Here is a 14,904-nt window from a genome sequence, read left to right as displayed (position 1 = left end):
CAGAGGAGTTGCCTTATGTTGAGGAGTATATTTAGTGAAAGTAGTTCATGTCACTGCAGACTGAGCTGTGAACAGCCAGAGCTGGAGACAAGAGATCTTGAACATTGCATACAAAGGCACATTAGCCAGGCAGGTGAGTGGAAACTCAAAGACATCAGGAACCAAGGACTCATCTGGAAGACCCAACAGTTTCCAAACCTAGCCTGTGAGGGTATAAATGTCTAGGGCTTCCTTTATCCAGGATCCCTCCCATGAAGCACCCAGCTCAAGCTGTTATTCTGTGGTTGCATAATGATTATTTAACAGACCCAGCTGTCTGAGACTGGTAAACAAAATTCAGGGTCCAGCCAGAAATGAAACCTTCTCTGCCTATGTGAGTGTGGTGTGTGCAGGGAGCCAGCAGGGCACCCAATGGAATCACTGGAGCTGTCTGCTGCAAAGGGTGTCAGCCCCAGCCTAGGTGGTGGGGAGTGTGACTGTCATATTGGCTCCTGGATGATCAGACATGGAAGCTCCCTTAATGGCAAGCACTGGTAGAGAGGAGACAGAAAGTCCACATCAGGCTAGGGCTGCAGGCCATGGAGGAGCCCACATTGCATCTGCTGAGTGAGAAACAAGGACCACCAAAAACAAACACCACTTCACACCTCTCTCCTATACTACAACTGTCTTATCCAGGGAACACACTGAAATGTCCAGAGAGGACACTGAGGACTAACAAAGCTAGAGTAGAAGTGGCTACAGGGAAGCATGTTTCTCCTGCCCCTTTTTTTTTGTCCTTGTTTCTTGTTACCAGAACAAGTTACAAAAAGTGTTTGTCAACTGACTAAACTGCATCAAATTGAATGTCTTGTTGTCTATACCATACTCCATTTTGGCAAAGATGGTAGAGCGTCAGAAGCTGATTTCAGGCACTCTGTCACCCTTAAAACAAATTCCAACTTCCCCATAAACTCCCCAGTAGCCCCAGATTCAGCTGAGATAGAGGTAATTCTCTTCATAGCTGGTACAGTGCTGTGTTTTGGATTTAGTATGAGAATTATGTTCAAAACTCACAGATGTTTTAGTTGTTGCTAAAAAGTGTTTACTCTTAACCAAGAAAAACATGACTTAGTAAAAATTAAAACACTGTTATCAACAAGATTAAAACACTGTTATCAACAAGATTCTCATACTAAATACAAAACATAGCACTGCACCAGCAATTAGGATGAAAACTAACTCTATTCCAAGGGAAACCAGGACATTACATACTTAAATATGCATTCTTTCCGTTATTTAAAATAACCAAAAGTCCTATCCATCAAAAAAACCTTAGCTGTTAAATAAAGAGTTTTGCAGATGTACTCTATTAGCACCAGCAAGGACCACCCACAAATAAAACAAATGCTGGCTAAAGGGCTTGATTTACTTCAAGTAAAACTTGGTTTTAATAATGCCTAGCACAGAGTAGGAGACAACTATCAAAAGTAAACCTTTTTACTGTTGAAAGAAGCAAATTTTCAGAAGCAAATTTGCATTATTATTTGCATTTGCTTTATCCATGTTCTCCTTCAAACTAGAAACACAGTAACGTGGGTATCTTATGAAGCTGAAATTGATTGGTGCTGAAATGGCAACCTGTCATGTTGTGAAAAAACATCAAATAAAAATGAAGACAGCAATTCTTTTTATTATTATTGCAGCATAGAAGACCCAATGGAGCCAAGGTCAGAATACATTCTGTGTACATAGCAAAAAAACTAAAAGCTTACAGAATGTCCAGAACAAGCAAAACCAAAATGAGCAGGAGAATTCATCTTCATAATAAATTTTGGTCCTTTTATGGGTAGCATTGCACAGCTCTGGTTTAAGCTTGGAAGTCTTACAAATGGGCAAGAAACAAGGAACTACTGATGGACAAAAATTGAATTAAGTCACGTGGCAGGGGCTAAAAGGCAAACATCACATTGCTTCCAACTGCTAGAATGAAAATACTGCACACTAGGAGAGCATGTACTGGAATCTTACAAGGATACTAGTGGACATAGGTATTTGGTTTGGGTCACCGGGCAGAGTAACTGAGAGAGACTCCAAAAAACCCACCACTTTTCAAGCAGTGACACAATTAAAAAGGTATTTCAGGAATATATATATAGTTGTTTGTATGTATATATCTCCAGTAAAACAACTCCCATCTCTTCTTATGCTATTGATAATAGACACCAAACACAAACAGTATTTATTTTAAATTTTGTCTAACCTGCAGTGAAACAGCAGCAATAAGTCATTACTCTGTGTCAGGAAAACACTTACTGCATTTCCCCTCCTCCACCACCCAAAGCAACAAAGATTTGTAGAGTCTGCATAGCTTACCTGCTGATGAGAGAATTTCACTTTGGGATTATTATCAATTTCCCACAACCCTTCATTAAAACCTTTTCTTTTGTTTGGTTTGCCATATTTATCCTTATTTTCTGAATAAGGGAATATGTCCTTTGGCCCCAAAAATGCCCTTAAGGAAAGAAAAAACAAAATTTACATTTTAATTGGTTAGTCTTTTCAAAGAAGTAAGCACCAAGTGTTATTAAAGTCATTAGTACTATAACAACTATTCTACTAGAGTCCTTAGTTTTTTTAACTTTGGCCTGCAACACCCCAAGGTCTCCATTCCTACCAACACAAATAGAGACTCCCCCCGTTACTGAGGGAAGGGAATATTGAGAACCAATATTATGGTTCATGCTGAAGAGCATCAAAGACTATTTCATTTCTGCTCTACTTTCATGGCCTCTTGAAGTAAGGATTTCACTGTACCAATCTACCTGCTGCTAACAGAAAAATGTACTCTTTGGTAGTACATTCTCAGTTTCAATCTATGCCTAGACATTGTGTTATTGCAATTACCCTGCATCCAGCTATTTGAAAGTTGCAGACACTTGCTATCTGAAGTACCAGCTCACAGCAAATTTAAACAGATACTTAGTTCTAAGATCCACACCACTACATCCTTCATTATCCTTAAAAAAAAAGCAGCTACCTCAGACTTACACCCCAATAAAAGATGGAGAGAAAAAAGCAAAAAACGTAGAATCTCATTGAAAGCTTAAGCATTTTCTACTCCAGCTGTAAACAGTCATCTATGTGCACAAAGTATTAAGTAAGCCATTGTCAGCTTAGACTGCAAATCACCCACCTCTTGGCAAGAGACAGAGAGGATTCAGCCAGTGTGGGAAACATGCACCTGCCCAGCTTATTTACCCAGGCCAAAAAGATGAGTGGGCAGACAGAGCAACCGGGAGAGATAAAAATAGGAAAAATTTGCCTTTCTTCTTCCCTATTCTCTAAAAGTAAGCCTTTTTCCAGTCTCTAAGCCTTTGCCCATATTGTCAGGCATTGAAAAACACCTGAGAACCGTTACTGTGAAAAGGTTATGAAGCTAACAAGGCTGCTGCAGTTTAGTCCTCATGTACCAATAAAGAAAAAGGAACAAGAAAAATTGAATGAAAAGAGATTATCCTAACAGAGAAAGTCCAGAAACTAGAGTTCAGTGTGACCTGTCTGTCTGTGACCAAACAAAATTTGTACTGATATGATCTACTGCCACAATATATGCTGTTCATTTAAATACTGTTTATTTGAATAGTATTCATTTTGTTATTCTCCCTAGATAGAAACACATTCAGTTGGTTTTTTTCACAAAATTTAGAAAAAAACAAAAAACCGCAAAGTACAGGTTAAGACTTACTAACAGTAATTTCCTAAACTCAATATTATTTCTTAAAGTCAGGTAAGAATTATTCCCAAACGAGTCTTGCTTTCCTTTTCCCACATGGTTCCTTTTTCCTGCTGTAATCATCTGTGAAGCCTGAAATCCTGTCATCCTTTATACAGGACTTTTTAGCATGATAAACTGATTACGTGAGTTTTCAGAGTTGCGGCTACTTACAATATGATTGACTATACACACACAGCCGACTAAAATGCTGAAGATAGAGTATCTAACTTTGCACAATCTTTAAGCCTTAACAGTGAAAAGCACAGCACAGAACAAATTTACTTTAATTCCCATGAAAAAAGTACAAGAAATTGTTAACTATACATAATTCCTGACAGATCATTGAAGTCACTAATTACAGCTAAAAACCTAAAAAAATTACACGCCAATGGTCATCAGTCTGCTTTGTCACCTGATCAGTTCCCTCCTATTGTAATTTATAGGTATCTGGTGTAAGGAGTAAGCGAGACCAAGAACTTTAAAAGTTTCACCTATTATCACTCTACAGATCTTCAGATAAGCAACACACTTAACAAACACCAGGAGACAGCTGGGTCATGGAACACCATACACTGTAATATGTGTGAAACAGAGGCAAAATGTTTTTTTAGTATTCTATGGATTTCAGAAATGTAGTAACCCGGAATCTAGAGCCTAACAAAAACCAGATCGCAGCAAAGCTTTATTTAGCAACTACTAACTTCATTTAGTAAGAGTGAGGAACAAACATTTCAAACTATTCACACATTAAGCTCCCAATTACCAAATCTTTCAAACCCAAACACCTCTTAAGAGCCCTATGCTAAATCTGAAGTTGGACATAAAACTTCTCAGAATTGCACAGGTGTTTTTAAACCTTTAGATGAGGAGTTATTTCTGTCTTCCTTACATTCAACCTGCATTCCCAAACTTATTTAGAACTGCATGAAACCCCACTGCAATTCAAAACGACATACACATCACCAACAACAGAACCAAATCAGTATTGTGCTGCAGTCGCAAAATAAAAAGTTTGGTAGTGTGAAAAATTTAAGAAAAAAAAGGAAACCTAACACATTTCAAATGATAAATAAAACAACGGACAAGACAAACCTTGCAACCTTGAATCAAATTCCAAGAACTCTTCTTTACCCACATAATAACACAGAGAAAAACTCCAATGAAACAAAAAAAAAAACCCTATCATTGAAAGATTTATTGAAAGATGAGATTAGCTAAAAAAAAAAAACCAAAACCAGGATCCAAGCATATAGGTATCTTTTTCATCACAGAAATTGCTTTTTAAGTAAAGTAATAGCAAGTAATGCCAGCAGTAGAGGATGCTTACTCTTTAACTCAACAGGACAATGTATCATCTTAGGAAGATACTTACTTGCTAAATATGGACACAAAGTACCAGATTAAAGCAATTTCAATACATTTAATAAGATGAAAAAAAGAAGGATCCTTCCACCAAATGAGAGAAAATGACAACTTTTGCACATAACTTCAATTTGCCATTTTTTAAAGAAAAACAGAAGAATTAAAAGCACACTAATACAGGTTTAAATTGTTTGGGTTTCTTTTAGGAACTCAGACAGAAAATGGAGCACTGAATCTGATGGTGCATTAAATCTACAGTAACATAACCAGTCATGATAAAAAGCAACACAGTAATTTTAAAAAACAGATAACTACATAAACCCCAGAATATTTTCTATTAAATTCAGCAGTGGAAGACATACAGTCAAAGCAAATACTGTATCACCACAAAAGACTGCTCAAAGTACCCAAAAAACAGAATTTTGCAGGTTGATAGGTATGAAGCTAACTGTACTTCCTCATCATTCTCTCCAGATCTCATAAACATAAGACCACCCACAACCCAAAACCTCATCAGGAAAAAAAAACAATAAACCAAACAGTAAAAACAACTCCAGTAAGTGATTATCTGTCCATCTCTCAACTTTTGCCTATTTCACTTTCTTTGAGAATTCATTATTGAGAATTTTGATGATATAAGGACTATAATCAAACTCATTACACATAAAAAGAAAATCCAATCAGCCACATCACTGTGGGTGGAATTTTTTTCTTCTGATAAGCAAAGCATACATGCTATGGTTATGGTCTACCATTCACTTGAAAAGTTTAAGTAAATTTTACAGAATCATGTGTTGACAAAACAGATCAATTCACGAAGACGTGCTAATAAATACAATAGCTTGAAATACACTAGATTCAGAGAAGATAAGTTTTTGTCACAGCATTTTAAAATGAGAACATATAACCCTGAAATATAAAGGACTTACGTCTCATGGGTGCCAAAAAAGAAAATAGGCATTTTATTCATAGGTGGTTTTACTGCTCCATCAGGAACTTCGTCCACCTAGGAAAAACACAGCCTACTATAATTCAAATCAAGTAAGAGTCAAGAACAGTTTAGGGGAAAATATGTAAAAACTAAGCATTAAAATGGGAATTAAAAAAGCTACAGAAAAGAAAAGCAGGAACTTTGATCTCTTTTTAACAGTACATGAAAGAAATATGGCAGAATCAACACCAGTATTAGCAACAATAGAAAATTACATTACTTTCAGTTTACAGAGATACTTTTCACATGACCACTTCTCTTAAAAGGAGAGATTACAATGTGTTACAGGTAAAAGGCACAATTCAAGTTCATCCACATATTGCCCATCCTTTAGGAAAAGCAACAGGAAGACTTCCTATCCTTATGTTGACCTGATAACTCCTGGAAGCCCAAATGTGAAATACTAACAAAAGGGTAATAAACCCAAAAAGAACCCCAATTCCTAAGTCAGCATAAATACCTTTTTACCTCATTCCCACGTCTAACAAATGACTGCTGTAGCAGTCCAGAAATTGGCATGCTTTTTTCCACTGGAGTACAGAGAACACAAAAAAGCACTGGACAAGTTACCACATACACTTAGCCTGTTTAACAGAAACAGGCACGGTAGACATAGCCCAGTTAGGGGTTATCTTGCCATGAATTCGTGTTTATCTTTTGCCAAGAGCAGTTATTTGGAGACACTATTATTGAACAGCTCCAGGGGCCTGCACATGCTCCAGTGTCAGGATACCATACAGCAGTCTTGGTTCTGTAAAGCCGCGTTACACAAATTAGGACAACTAATGACTGCTTGAGAGAGCTACTTTTTACGGTACGGATCTGCAATGTGTCTGCAAAGCCGCTTCTAACCCCGGGAGCCCAGCCGTGTCCTCCCTCACAGGAGGCGAAGCTGAAGCTGCTGCTCAGCACAGGTGTGCGACCGCACCCCGCAGAGAACGCGGCAGGGGGAGGAGGGGAAGCCTTACCCTGGCCGGCCAATGCGGGTAACCTTTCATCTTGGCGAAGATCAAGTCTCCAGGTTTGAAATCTCGGCTCATGTTTTCTCACCGACGTGACGCCCCGTCGCCGCCAGGCGTGCGGGGCTCAGAGTAGGAAAGGCTCTGCGCCACCAGCAACCACCGAGGCACTGCGAGCCACACGAGGTGCCACTCGCTGCCGGGATAAACACATCGGGGCGGGAGAGAGCAGAGAAGGGCAACACAAGAAGGTACGTCAGCAAGGGCGGGCGACCCCTGGCTAGGGCGCGCTACGCCGTGCCCGCCCTTCACCCCTGCAAAGAGACCCCCTGGGCACTCCGCAGCGTCAGCGCCCGCCTGCGGGCAGGGCCAGGCCGCCCCGGCCGGGACAGCCCGCCGCCACCTTGTCCCGATCTCCCCCGTGCCCGACCGGCCGCTCGCCCCCTCACGCACACGGGCGCGATGGCGCGAGAGCGCTGCAGGGGGGCAGGAGAGGGGAGGGAGGGGGCGCGCGGAAAGAAACTCCGCCCGCCCGCCTCTCCTCCATCCATCCCTTTTTCCCTCTCTCCCTCTTCCCCCTGACCCCTCTTTCTCTTTTTCTCTCTCGCTTTCCCTCTCGCGCTCTCTCCCCTGCCCGCTCACCCCGCCGCTTCACCGTCAGCGGTGCACTCGCCGCTACCAACCGCGGTGGCGTCCGGCCCGCCGCCCGCCGCGGGAAACACAGCCGCGCCGCCTCCTCCCGCCAGCGGGCCGGTACCATCCGGCACGCCGCTCAGGGGCGGCGGGGGAGCGCCGGAGAGGACTCGGCGAGCGCCCTGCCGTAAGACAGACGCCTCGGCTCCCACCTCCACGCCTGGGGGAATGCGGGAAGCCACGAGAGGAAAAAGCTCGCCGGACTCGAGGCAGAGTTGGAGAAAGGAATGGGAAAAGTCTCGTTCGCTCCCTCTCCCCGCAGTCAGAAAAGTGGTTCGTTCCTCCTCCGGTGGGGGCGGAGCGGCCGCGACGCCGCTGGAGGGAGTGGAGGTGGACGAGGAGGAAGAAAAGAGGAGGACGAGGAGGAGGAGCTGCTGCCGCAGCAGCAGCAGCGGCAGCAGCAGCGCGGCAGTGGGACCGCCCCCGGCCGCTTTGGCGGCGGGAGCCGAGGTGAAGATCCCCACGCAGACGGGGGAATGGGCCCTGCTCAGCCCATTAACAGGCTGGCGTGGTTAATGAGCGCCAATCTCTTTTGCAAAGCGAGCGAGTGCGACTGTCCCTGCGGGGTCCTTTGTGGTCTCATGCCCCACGAGCTCTGTTAGAGAGCCGTTCCCTTGCCGGACCTTTCATCCCTTCTTGCTGCCGGACCCAAAGCTGCCCGTGTTACCCGGGTACTCCCCAGACACTTACTTGCTTGATGTCTTGACTTCCCCCAGCATGCAACAACTCTTGGTTGTTTTATATTCTGAAGTCTGTAACAGAGTCCTTACTTGCTACTTAGTCGCCATTAACTCCTGGGTTTGGCGGAGTTGGTTTGGTGGTGTTGTTGGGTTGGTTTTTTTTTTGTTGTTGTTTTGTTGGGTTTTTTTTTTTTTTTGGTTGTTGTTTTTTTGGTTGGTTCGTTTTGCTTTCTTCCTAGGATTGCTACTAATTCAGACGATGTTACTCCCCTTGTCCTCTCCGTATCTGTTCTCTCCCGGTTTGTTTACGAGTCCACGTTTAAGCTTCCTCCCCACCTAGCGTTTCAAGCCACTGTGCTCTCCTCCCCTGTTTCTGTCAGCTGATCTCCTTAGTGAGCATATCAGCCACTGCCAGCCTCCCCACAAATACCTTTCTTCCAAGTGAGGATCTCAAAACCAGATATAAACCCACTACCTTCTTTCTTACAGCCTGCTTGTCCTGTTGTGTCTAATTCTAGTTCTGCATCAAAAATTAGCTTGCCTGTCAACTCTCTCTGAGTTTAGTCCTATGAGGAGGTCCCACCTGCAAGTCACAGCGTGGTACAAAAAATTACTCACACTGTTTCACAGGGGCAGACAGACCTAGCTGTTTTATGCTCAAGTTTTTATCGTTGGTGTGTGGCCTGATGCACAAGTTTTACAGGTCAGTTTCCTCTCAGCTCCCCTCTGTGCTACTTGAACATAAAGATAAGTCCTTGTGAGAAGAATTATCTTATCCCTTTCAGTTTTGAAACTCAAGTCAGGCCCAAAACACCCACTGCAGTTGCCACAGAGTGCTCTAGGCTCTCTCTTTCTTAAATGCAAAATGTTGTTTTATAAACTTTACAGTAAAATTTCACACCATCTGTGTTAAATAAGAACAAACTGCATTTTTCTGATGGCTTAAACAAGTCAGATCTGTTTGATTTTCTTGGAGGTAGCAAAGCTCATATGCCTGACATCTGCTTTCTCATAAAAATTAGAAAATTGTCAATATATTAAGATAAAATGTAAAAATGAATGACCACTTGGGACAAAAGTCCCCATCCCTGGTGGTATTTAAAAGACATCTAGATGCAGCACTTAGGGGCATGGTTTAGTGGTGGCTGTGGCAGTGCTGGGCTAATGGTAGGACTTGATGATTTTAGACAATTTTTCCAACCAAAATAATTCTATATTTCTGGTTCTATATATGATATGTATTTTTCAGCATGGGAGGCCTGCGGGGAAGGGAAGGTGTTTGTTTAACTACATGCATGCAGCAACAGTATTGTGTCTAAAGTAATTTTTGTGAATCAATGTAAAAACCAGTGTGTGGGTCATTTTGGGCAGGCAAGCTAGTATTACTACTGGTTCAGAATTTTCCAAGTTTTTATACTGCCAAAACCTATCACACTACACAAATATGATGCTAAGTCTCTGCTTCCTTTCATATTATCACATAATTTATGTTTTTTCATTAGCTGAGGCCATTTTTCATATTGATTTTTGACTACTCATCAGAAAACAGCAGAGAGGACATCCTTTTCACTCTGTATTTTTGATCAGAAAAAACCCCAACCACGCTGTTATTAAAACTGCAACATAAATTATTTTTATGAACCTGGGCAAAGAATTTATTTCATTTGGCACTACACATTTAGAATAATTGCATGATGGAGAAGCACAAAAAACATCGGTAAAAGCCAATTACAGAAATCAAGTTAGAGACTAGAAATTAAGTTTTGAGTCTTTATCTCAGAAGGTGAAAATATTACAGATATTTTTTTCTTTTTATTAAAACTTACATTTGTACCTTGAAGGCTACACCACTGACATTTTACAGCTATTGTCCACTTGTCTAGAATATGGTGGGGTGGATTTTATTCACTCGCTTATGCGGCTGTTGTTTGACATCATGTATGTTTATATCTGGATCTTGAAACTCTCACTTGAGATGTTTCAAAGAAACCTTTCCTTTTGTGCAGCGAGGCGACCAGAAGGGGAACGGTAACCTTGTTACCGGTCTCCCCCATCCACCCTGCTGCGACTTTTGTCCTAGGGCCTCTCGAAACCATTTACCTGTTTGTTTGTCTGGATAACACGAGCGAAGAGTGTGCTGCCCCGACCCCGAGGCCGTGCACATCTCGGCCTGGCCCTCACGTCACTCGGACATTTTCACTTCCTGCTCGCACATTCGGCTCTCGGGGCCCGGCACGCGCGCCGCCGCGCGCGCCGCCGGCCGGCCGGCCCGCCCGCTGATGACGTTGCACCGCGGCCGGAAGTTGCCGTTGGGGAGGCGCGCCCCGTCGGCCGCGTCCCTGCTGGCGGGACCTGGAAACGGCGCGGCGCTTCCCGGCGCTTCCCGGTGCCCGCGCTCTCCCCGGCTGCCCGGAGCGGCCCCGGGGTGCTGCTGCTGGAGCTCTGTTCTGACCTTGTTCCCTCAGCCTTTCCTGCCAGGTAAAGCGCCAAAGCCACCGTTACGGCGTGCGCTCAGCCAGCGCCGCTCCGGGGCCAGCGGTGCGAAGGAATGCTTCTACTTTGGTTCTTAGCTTGCTTACAATTTTTCAGCCTGCCTTAGTGAAAAGCTAGTGGTTCGTTCAGCCGAAACTGGCGAGCTTTTATAGTCGCAGCACAGATGTGGTAATTCCGCCTGGCTTTGTGTGTTTCAAGTTAGTACATCTTGGTTAGATTCAGTTTGCTGGAGGGGACCTTAGAGATCCAACAGTTCCATTCGGTTGCCGTGGGCAGGGGACACCTCCCACTAAACCAGGTTGCTCAGAGCCCCATCCAGCCTCGTCTTGGAACACTTCCAGGGATGGGCATCCACGGCTTCTCTGGGCAACCCGTTCCAGTGCCTCAACAACACCCTCACAATAAAAAATTTCTTCCCCACATCCATTCTAAATCAATGGCCTTCATAAAGCTAGTTAAGCATGTTCAGAAGTTCGTGAGGAGAATATGACACAAGTTTTGTAGGTAACATCCACCAAATGTATTACCTCCTCAAGCAAAAAGTTACTAACTATTTTGTTTGATTGTGGGGCTCTGATGAGCCACTCCATGTCCCTTGAATTTTTAATTCCCTGATTGAAATAGCATGTTTTGGAGTGTATCCATTTGTGTGCTAGTAAACTGTGGATGTGCAGAATACTAAGTCTTAACATAACATAATAAATACTAACATAAATAATATAATATAATATAATATAATATAATGATAATATAATATAATATAATATAATATAATATAATAAATATAATATAATATAATACAATATAATATAACTAATATTGTATATTCAAGATCATTAACATTCCTGGAAAACAGTCATTAGATATTCCCTGTTTCCCTCCCCCCAAAGTAATTAACAAGACTTAAAAGTAATTTCAGAGGGTTCTAAAACTTCAAGTGGTAGGATGTGTCAAAGGAGATTTTCCTTATGTTTTGAGACAGGGTTTTTTTTTTTTTTTTTTTTTTTTTTTTGGGCATCTATTTAGCTTGACCATACTTTCAGATTTTGGTATGAAGCCACATAAATATTTTTGGCAATAATATTAATTAAAGGGTGGTATAACAAAACTAGTTTCTTCATGTTCAGAGTTATGTCTGAATGTGAAAATTTGGCACAATTGATAGAGGTATAGTTTCCTATACCAGGATACCTCATTTTCTTTTTTATTGAAGTGATTCATCCTTGTTGAGTACAGTACTACAAGTACTTTGTCAAGATTTTCTTCTCTCACCTCTTCTCTAGTAAAGTTAAAGTTTTCAGTGTGCAAGTCACCAATAATTTAATGGAACTTAACTTGTGCCTAGAAATTATACTACAGGCTATACTTTGAAAATTAGGTTTTCAACTATTTTCTCATTTGAGATGGAAAGAAAGCCATGCCATTTTCTCTAGGAGTGTGAGTGACTGTTGCCTGGCTCATGCAACAGTCATGCATGGCTCATGACTATTGTGTTTTGAGTTTTATGAACACATGCACCAAGGTGAATTCTGGTGGGTAGATATTGAAAATCACAAAGGATACATGTAGCTATTCTATGAATATGCTGCTTTTCCATAAAAAGAAAACAAACAAAGAAAAAAACCCAGACCAGAAACTCAGAGTTGTTGGAAGTAAGTTTATTTTTGCTGCATTTTCTGTTAAAATTATAGATTGAAGCAGAAATGCATTTTTTTTCTTCTCCATATTTCTAGTGCAGCCACTGGAATGAATAAAATCAATTTAATATATATATATTACACCAACTGCTGCCGTTGGACACCACAATATAAAATATACATTAAAATATTGGAGAGCATTGAAAGGAGAGCAGGAAGGTTCATGAAAACATTATGAGGGATGGCTGAGGTCACTTGGTCTGTTCAGCCTGCAGGACGCTGAGGGGAGATCTCATCGCAGTCACAACTTCCTCACAAGGGGAAGTGAAGGGACAGGCACTGATCCTTAATCTCTGGTGACCAGTGACAGGATGGAGGGAATGGCCTGAAACTGGGTCGGGGGGTTTAAGTTGGATGTTTAGAAAAGGTCCTTCACCCTTAGTTGAAGGTGGTTAGACCCTGGAACAGCTCCCCCAGGAAGTGGTCACAGCGCCAGCCTAGCAGAGTTCAGGAAGCATTGGGACAATGCTCTCAGCCACAGGGTGTGACTTTTGGGGTATCCTGTGCAGGGCCAGGAGTTGGGACTTGATAGTTCTAATGGATGCCTTCCAACTCAGCTTATTCTATGATTCTGTGGACATGTGACTGAAAACCAGGGATGGTAAAAATGGAGTCCAGGCAAGTTTCCTGTTTTGGGCTTTAATATGGATGTCCATCTGCTGTCATGTTCAAAAACAAACCTTAACAGCTCCTTAATATTGACTGTTGAATACGGCTTATATTTCATGCTGCCTTGCTTTAATTAATGAAAAGAGGTCTTTAATGAGCTTGCTTGTGCAACTTGACATAAGCAATGGATTTTTTAATCTATTGCATTATAAATATGTTATAAATTTGTTGTCTATATTGATTTCTTTTTTATTGTGACACTAAATTAATGATTTTTTCTAAAGATCAGTGGAATTACACTTCAATTTAGAATTCCTTCTGCATAGTCCTAACTATTGCTGATTTAGCTAATACAATAAAAATATGTTCAAATAGAAAATTGCAGAAGACTTGCTGTGGAAGACTTGCTATGTTAAAGGATGCTATCAGATAGCAAACTAGTACATTCAGTCATGGTGTATGCATTTATCTTCAAGAGAATTATTTTGAAGAGAAATGGAGTTTGTAATATTCTTATGAGATAGAGGATCACTGTGTAGGAACAAAATACTTTTTACTGATATTCTGAAAACCTTGGCAGGGGATATTCTGCTATGTTACTATATATGTATATATTGATCTGCAGTATTTAAGCTTTGAGGATTAGAAGTACTGTTCTCATAGATGTCTAAAATTGTAAAATTATAGTTGGTAGTTCTCATGACATAGTAGTAACACTGTATTCTAACTGCTTGTGAGTATTAAAAAATGATTCTTTCATTATGTTGGCAAATAAATTAAAACATGTCTCTGTTACAGATTGCAATGCTTTTATGATACGGAAGAATCATCTTGTAAGCTTGTCAAGTAAATGTACGTACAGTCAACGATTCATTCTCCAGAGATTATAGTTCATGCAGCTTGAAAAGCTGTCTATTGGTCATCATGAGTTCATCCTCTCCAGTCAACTGCTCTGTCACAGAAGCTAGCAGGTGAGTTTCATTTCTGTTTAAGTCTAGTAATATAGTTCTGGCTTTTGTGGTTTATTTTCTAGATCCCTGAAATTACGTAATTCAGACTGAAAAAGAACCAGCCACAGTGTGATGTATGCAAGCTATACCATGTCAATACAGTTATTAGATCTTAGAATTATGTAATGGCCAGGGTTAGAACAGACCCCAAAGATCCTTGAATTCCAACCCTCTGCTCTAGACAGGGACACCTTTCACTGAGAGATTGCAGAGCCCTATTCACCTTGGTCTTGAGCCAGCTGTCAGGAATGTGGTATCCATAACTTCTCTAGGCTGGTTCCAGTGGCTCATCACTCTCACAGTGAAGGATTTTTCTAATATCTACTCTAAAGCTTCTCTCCTTCTGTTTAAAGCCATTCTTTATTGTTTTGTCCCTACATGCTATTGTAAAGAGTCTCAATCTTTCTTGTAGACTCCCTTCAGGTGCTGGAAGGCCACAGTTGGGTCACCCTGAAGCTTTTCTTCTCCAGGGTGATCAAACCCAATTCCCTCAGCCTTCCACCAGTTCACCTCAGGAGAGGTGTTCTATCCCTGCCATCAACTTCTTGGGCCTCCTCTGAACATGCTTCAACAGGTCCATGTCCTTCCTGTGCTGGATGCAGCCCTGCAAGTGGGGTCTCAGCAGAGCAGAGCAGAAGAGCAGAATTCCCTCC

At 41.8% G+C, this 14,904-nt stretch overlaps 2 protein-coding genes across 7 annotated transcripts in view; one reads left to right on the top strand and one right to left on the bottom strand.

Annotated features, from left to right (window-relative positions):
• PSIP1 (PC4 and SRSF1 interacting protein 1) overlaps window positions 1-8,752 on the bottom strand; it is a 32,282-nt gene extending 23,530 nt beyond the window's left edge. Inside the window, exons 1-4 of one of the 3 annotated variants that reach the window (XM_050986509.1) lie at window positions 8,453-8,752; window positions 7,079-7,265; window positions 6,049-6,125; window positions 2,356-2,494 (exon numbers count right to left, since the gene is read on the bottom strand). In XM_050986509.1, coding sequence (XP_050842466.1) covers window positions 2,356-2,494; window positions 6,049-6,125; window positions 7,079-7,150 — 288 coding nt within the window. In that variant the 5' untranslated portion in view covers window positions 7,151-7,265; window positions 8,453-8,752. Of the gene's footprint in view, window positions 1-2,355; window positions 2,495-6,048; window positions 6,126-7,078; window positions 7,266-7,711; window positions 7,838-8,452 lie in introns of those variants that run through there. The other 2 variants (XM_050986508.1, XM_050986510.1) reach the window with 2 other exon arrangements.
• CCDC171 (coiled-coil domain containing 171) overlaps window positions 8,073-14,904 on the top strand; it is a 166,056-nt gene continuing 159,224 nt past the window's right edge. For 3 of the 4 annotated variants that reach the window (XM_050986506.1, XM_018918358.3, XM_030237097.2), the window contains exons 1-2: window positions 10,742-10,920; window positions 14,040-14,212. In XM_050986506.1, coding sequence (XP_050842463.1) covers window positions 14,166-14,212 — 47 coding nt within the window. In that variant the 5' untranslated portion in view covers window positions 10,742-10,920; window positions 14,040-14,165. Of the gene's footprint in view, window positions 8,213-10,741; window positions 10,921-14,039; window positions 14,213-14,904 lie in introns of those variants that run through there. The other variant, XM_050986505.1, reaches the window with a different exon arrangement.

Source organism: Serinus canaria, chromosome Z (genome assembly GCF_022539315.1).
Source record: "Serinus canaria isolate serCan28SL12 chromosome Z, serCan2020, whole genome shotgun sequence".
Classification (NCBI taxonomy): domain Eukaryota; kingdom Metazoa; phylum Chordata; class Aves; order Passeriformes; family Fringillidae; genus Serinus; species Serinus canaria.
The sequence above is the reverse complement of the archived record's forward strand: the minus strand, read 5'-3'. Positions and strand labels throughout refer to the sequence as shown.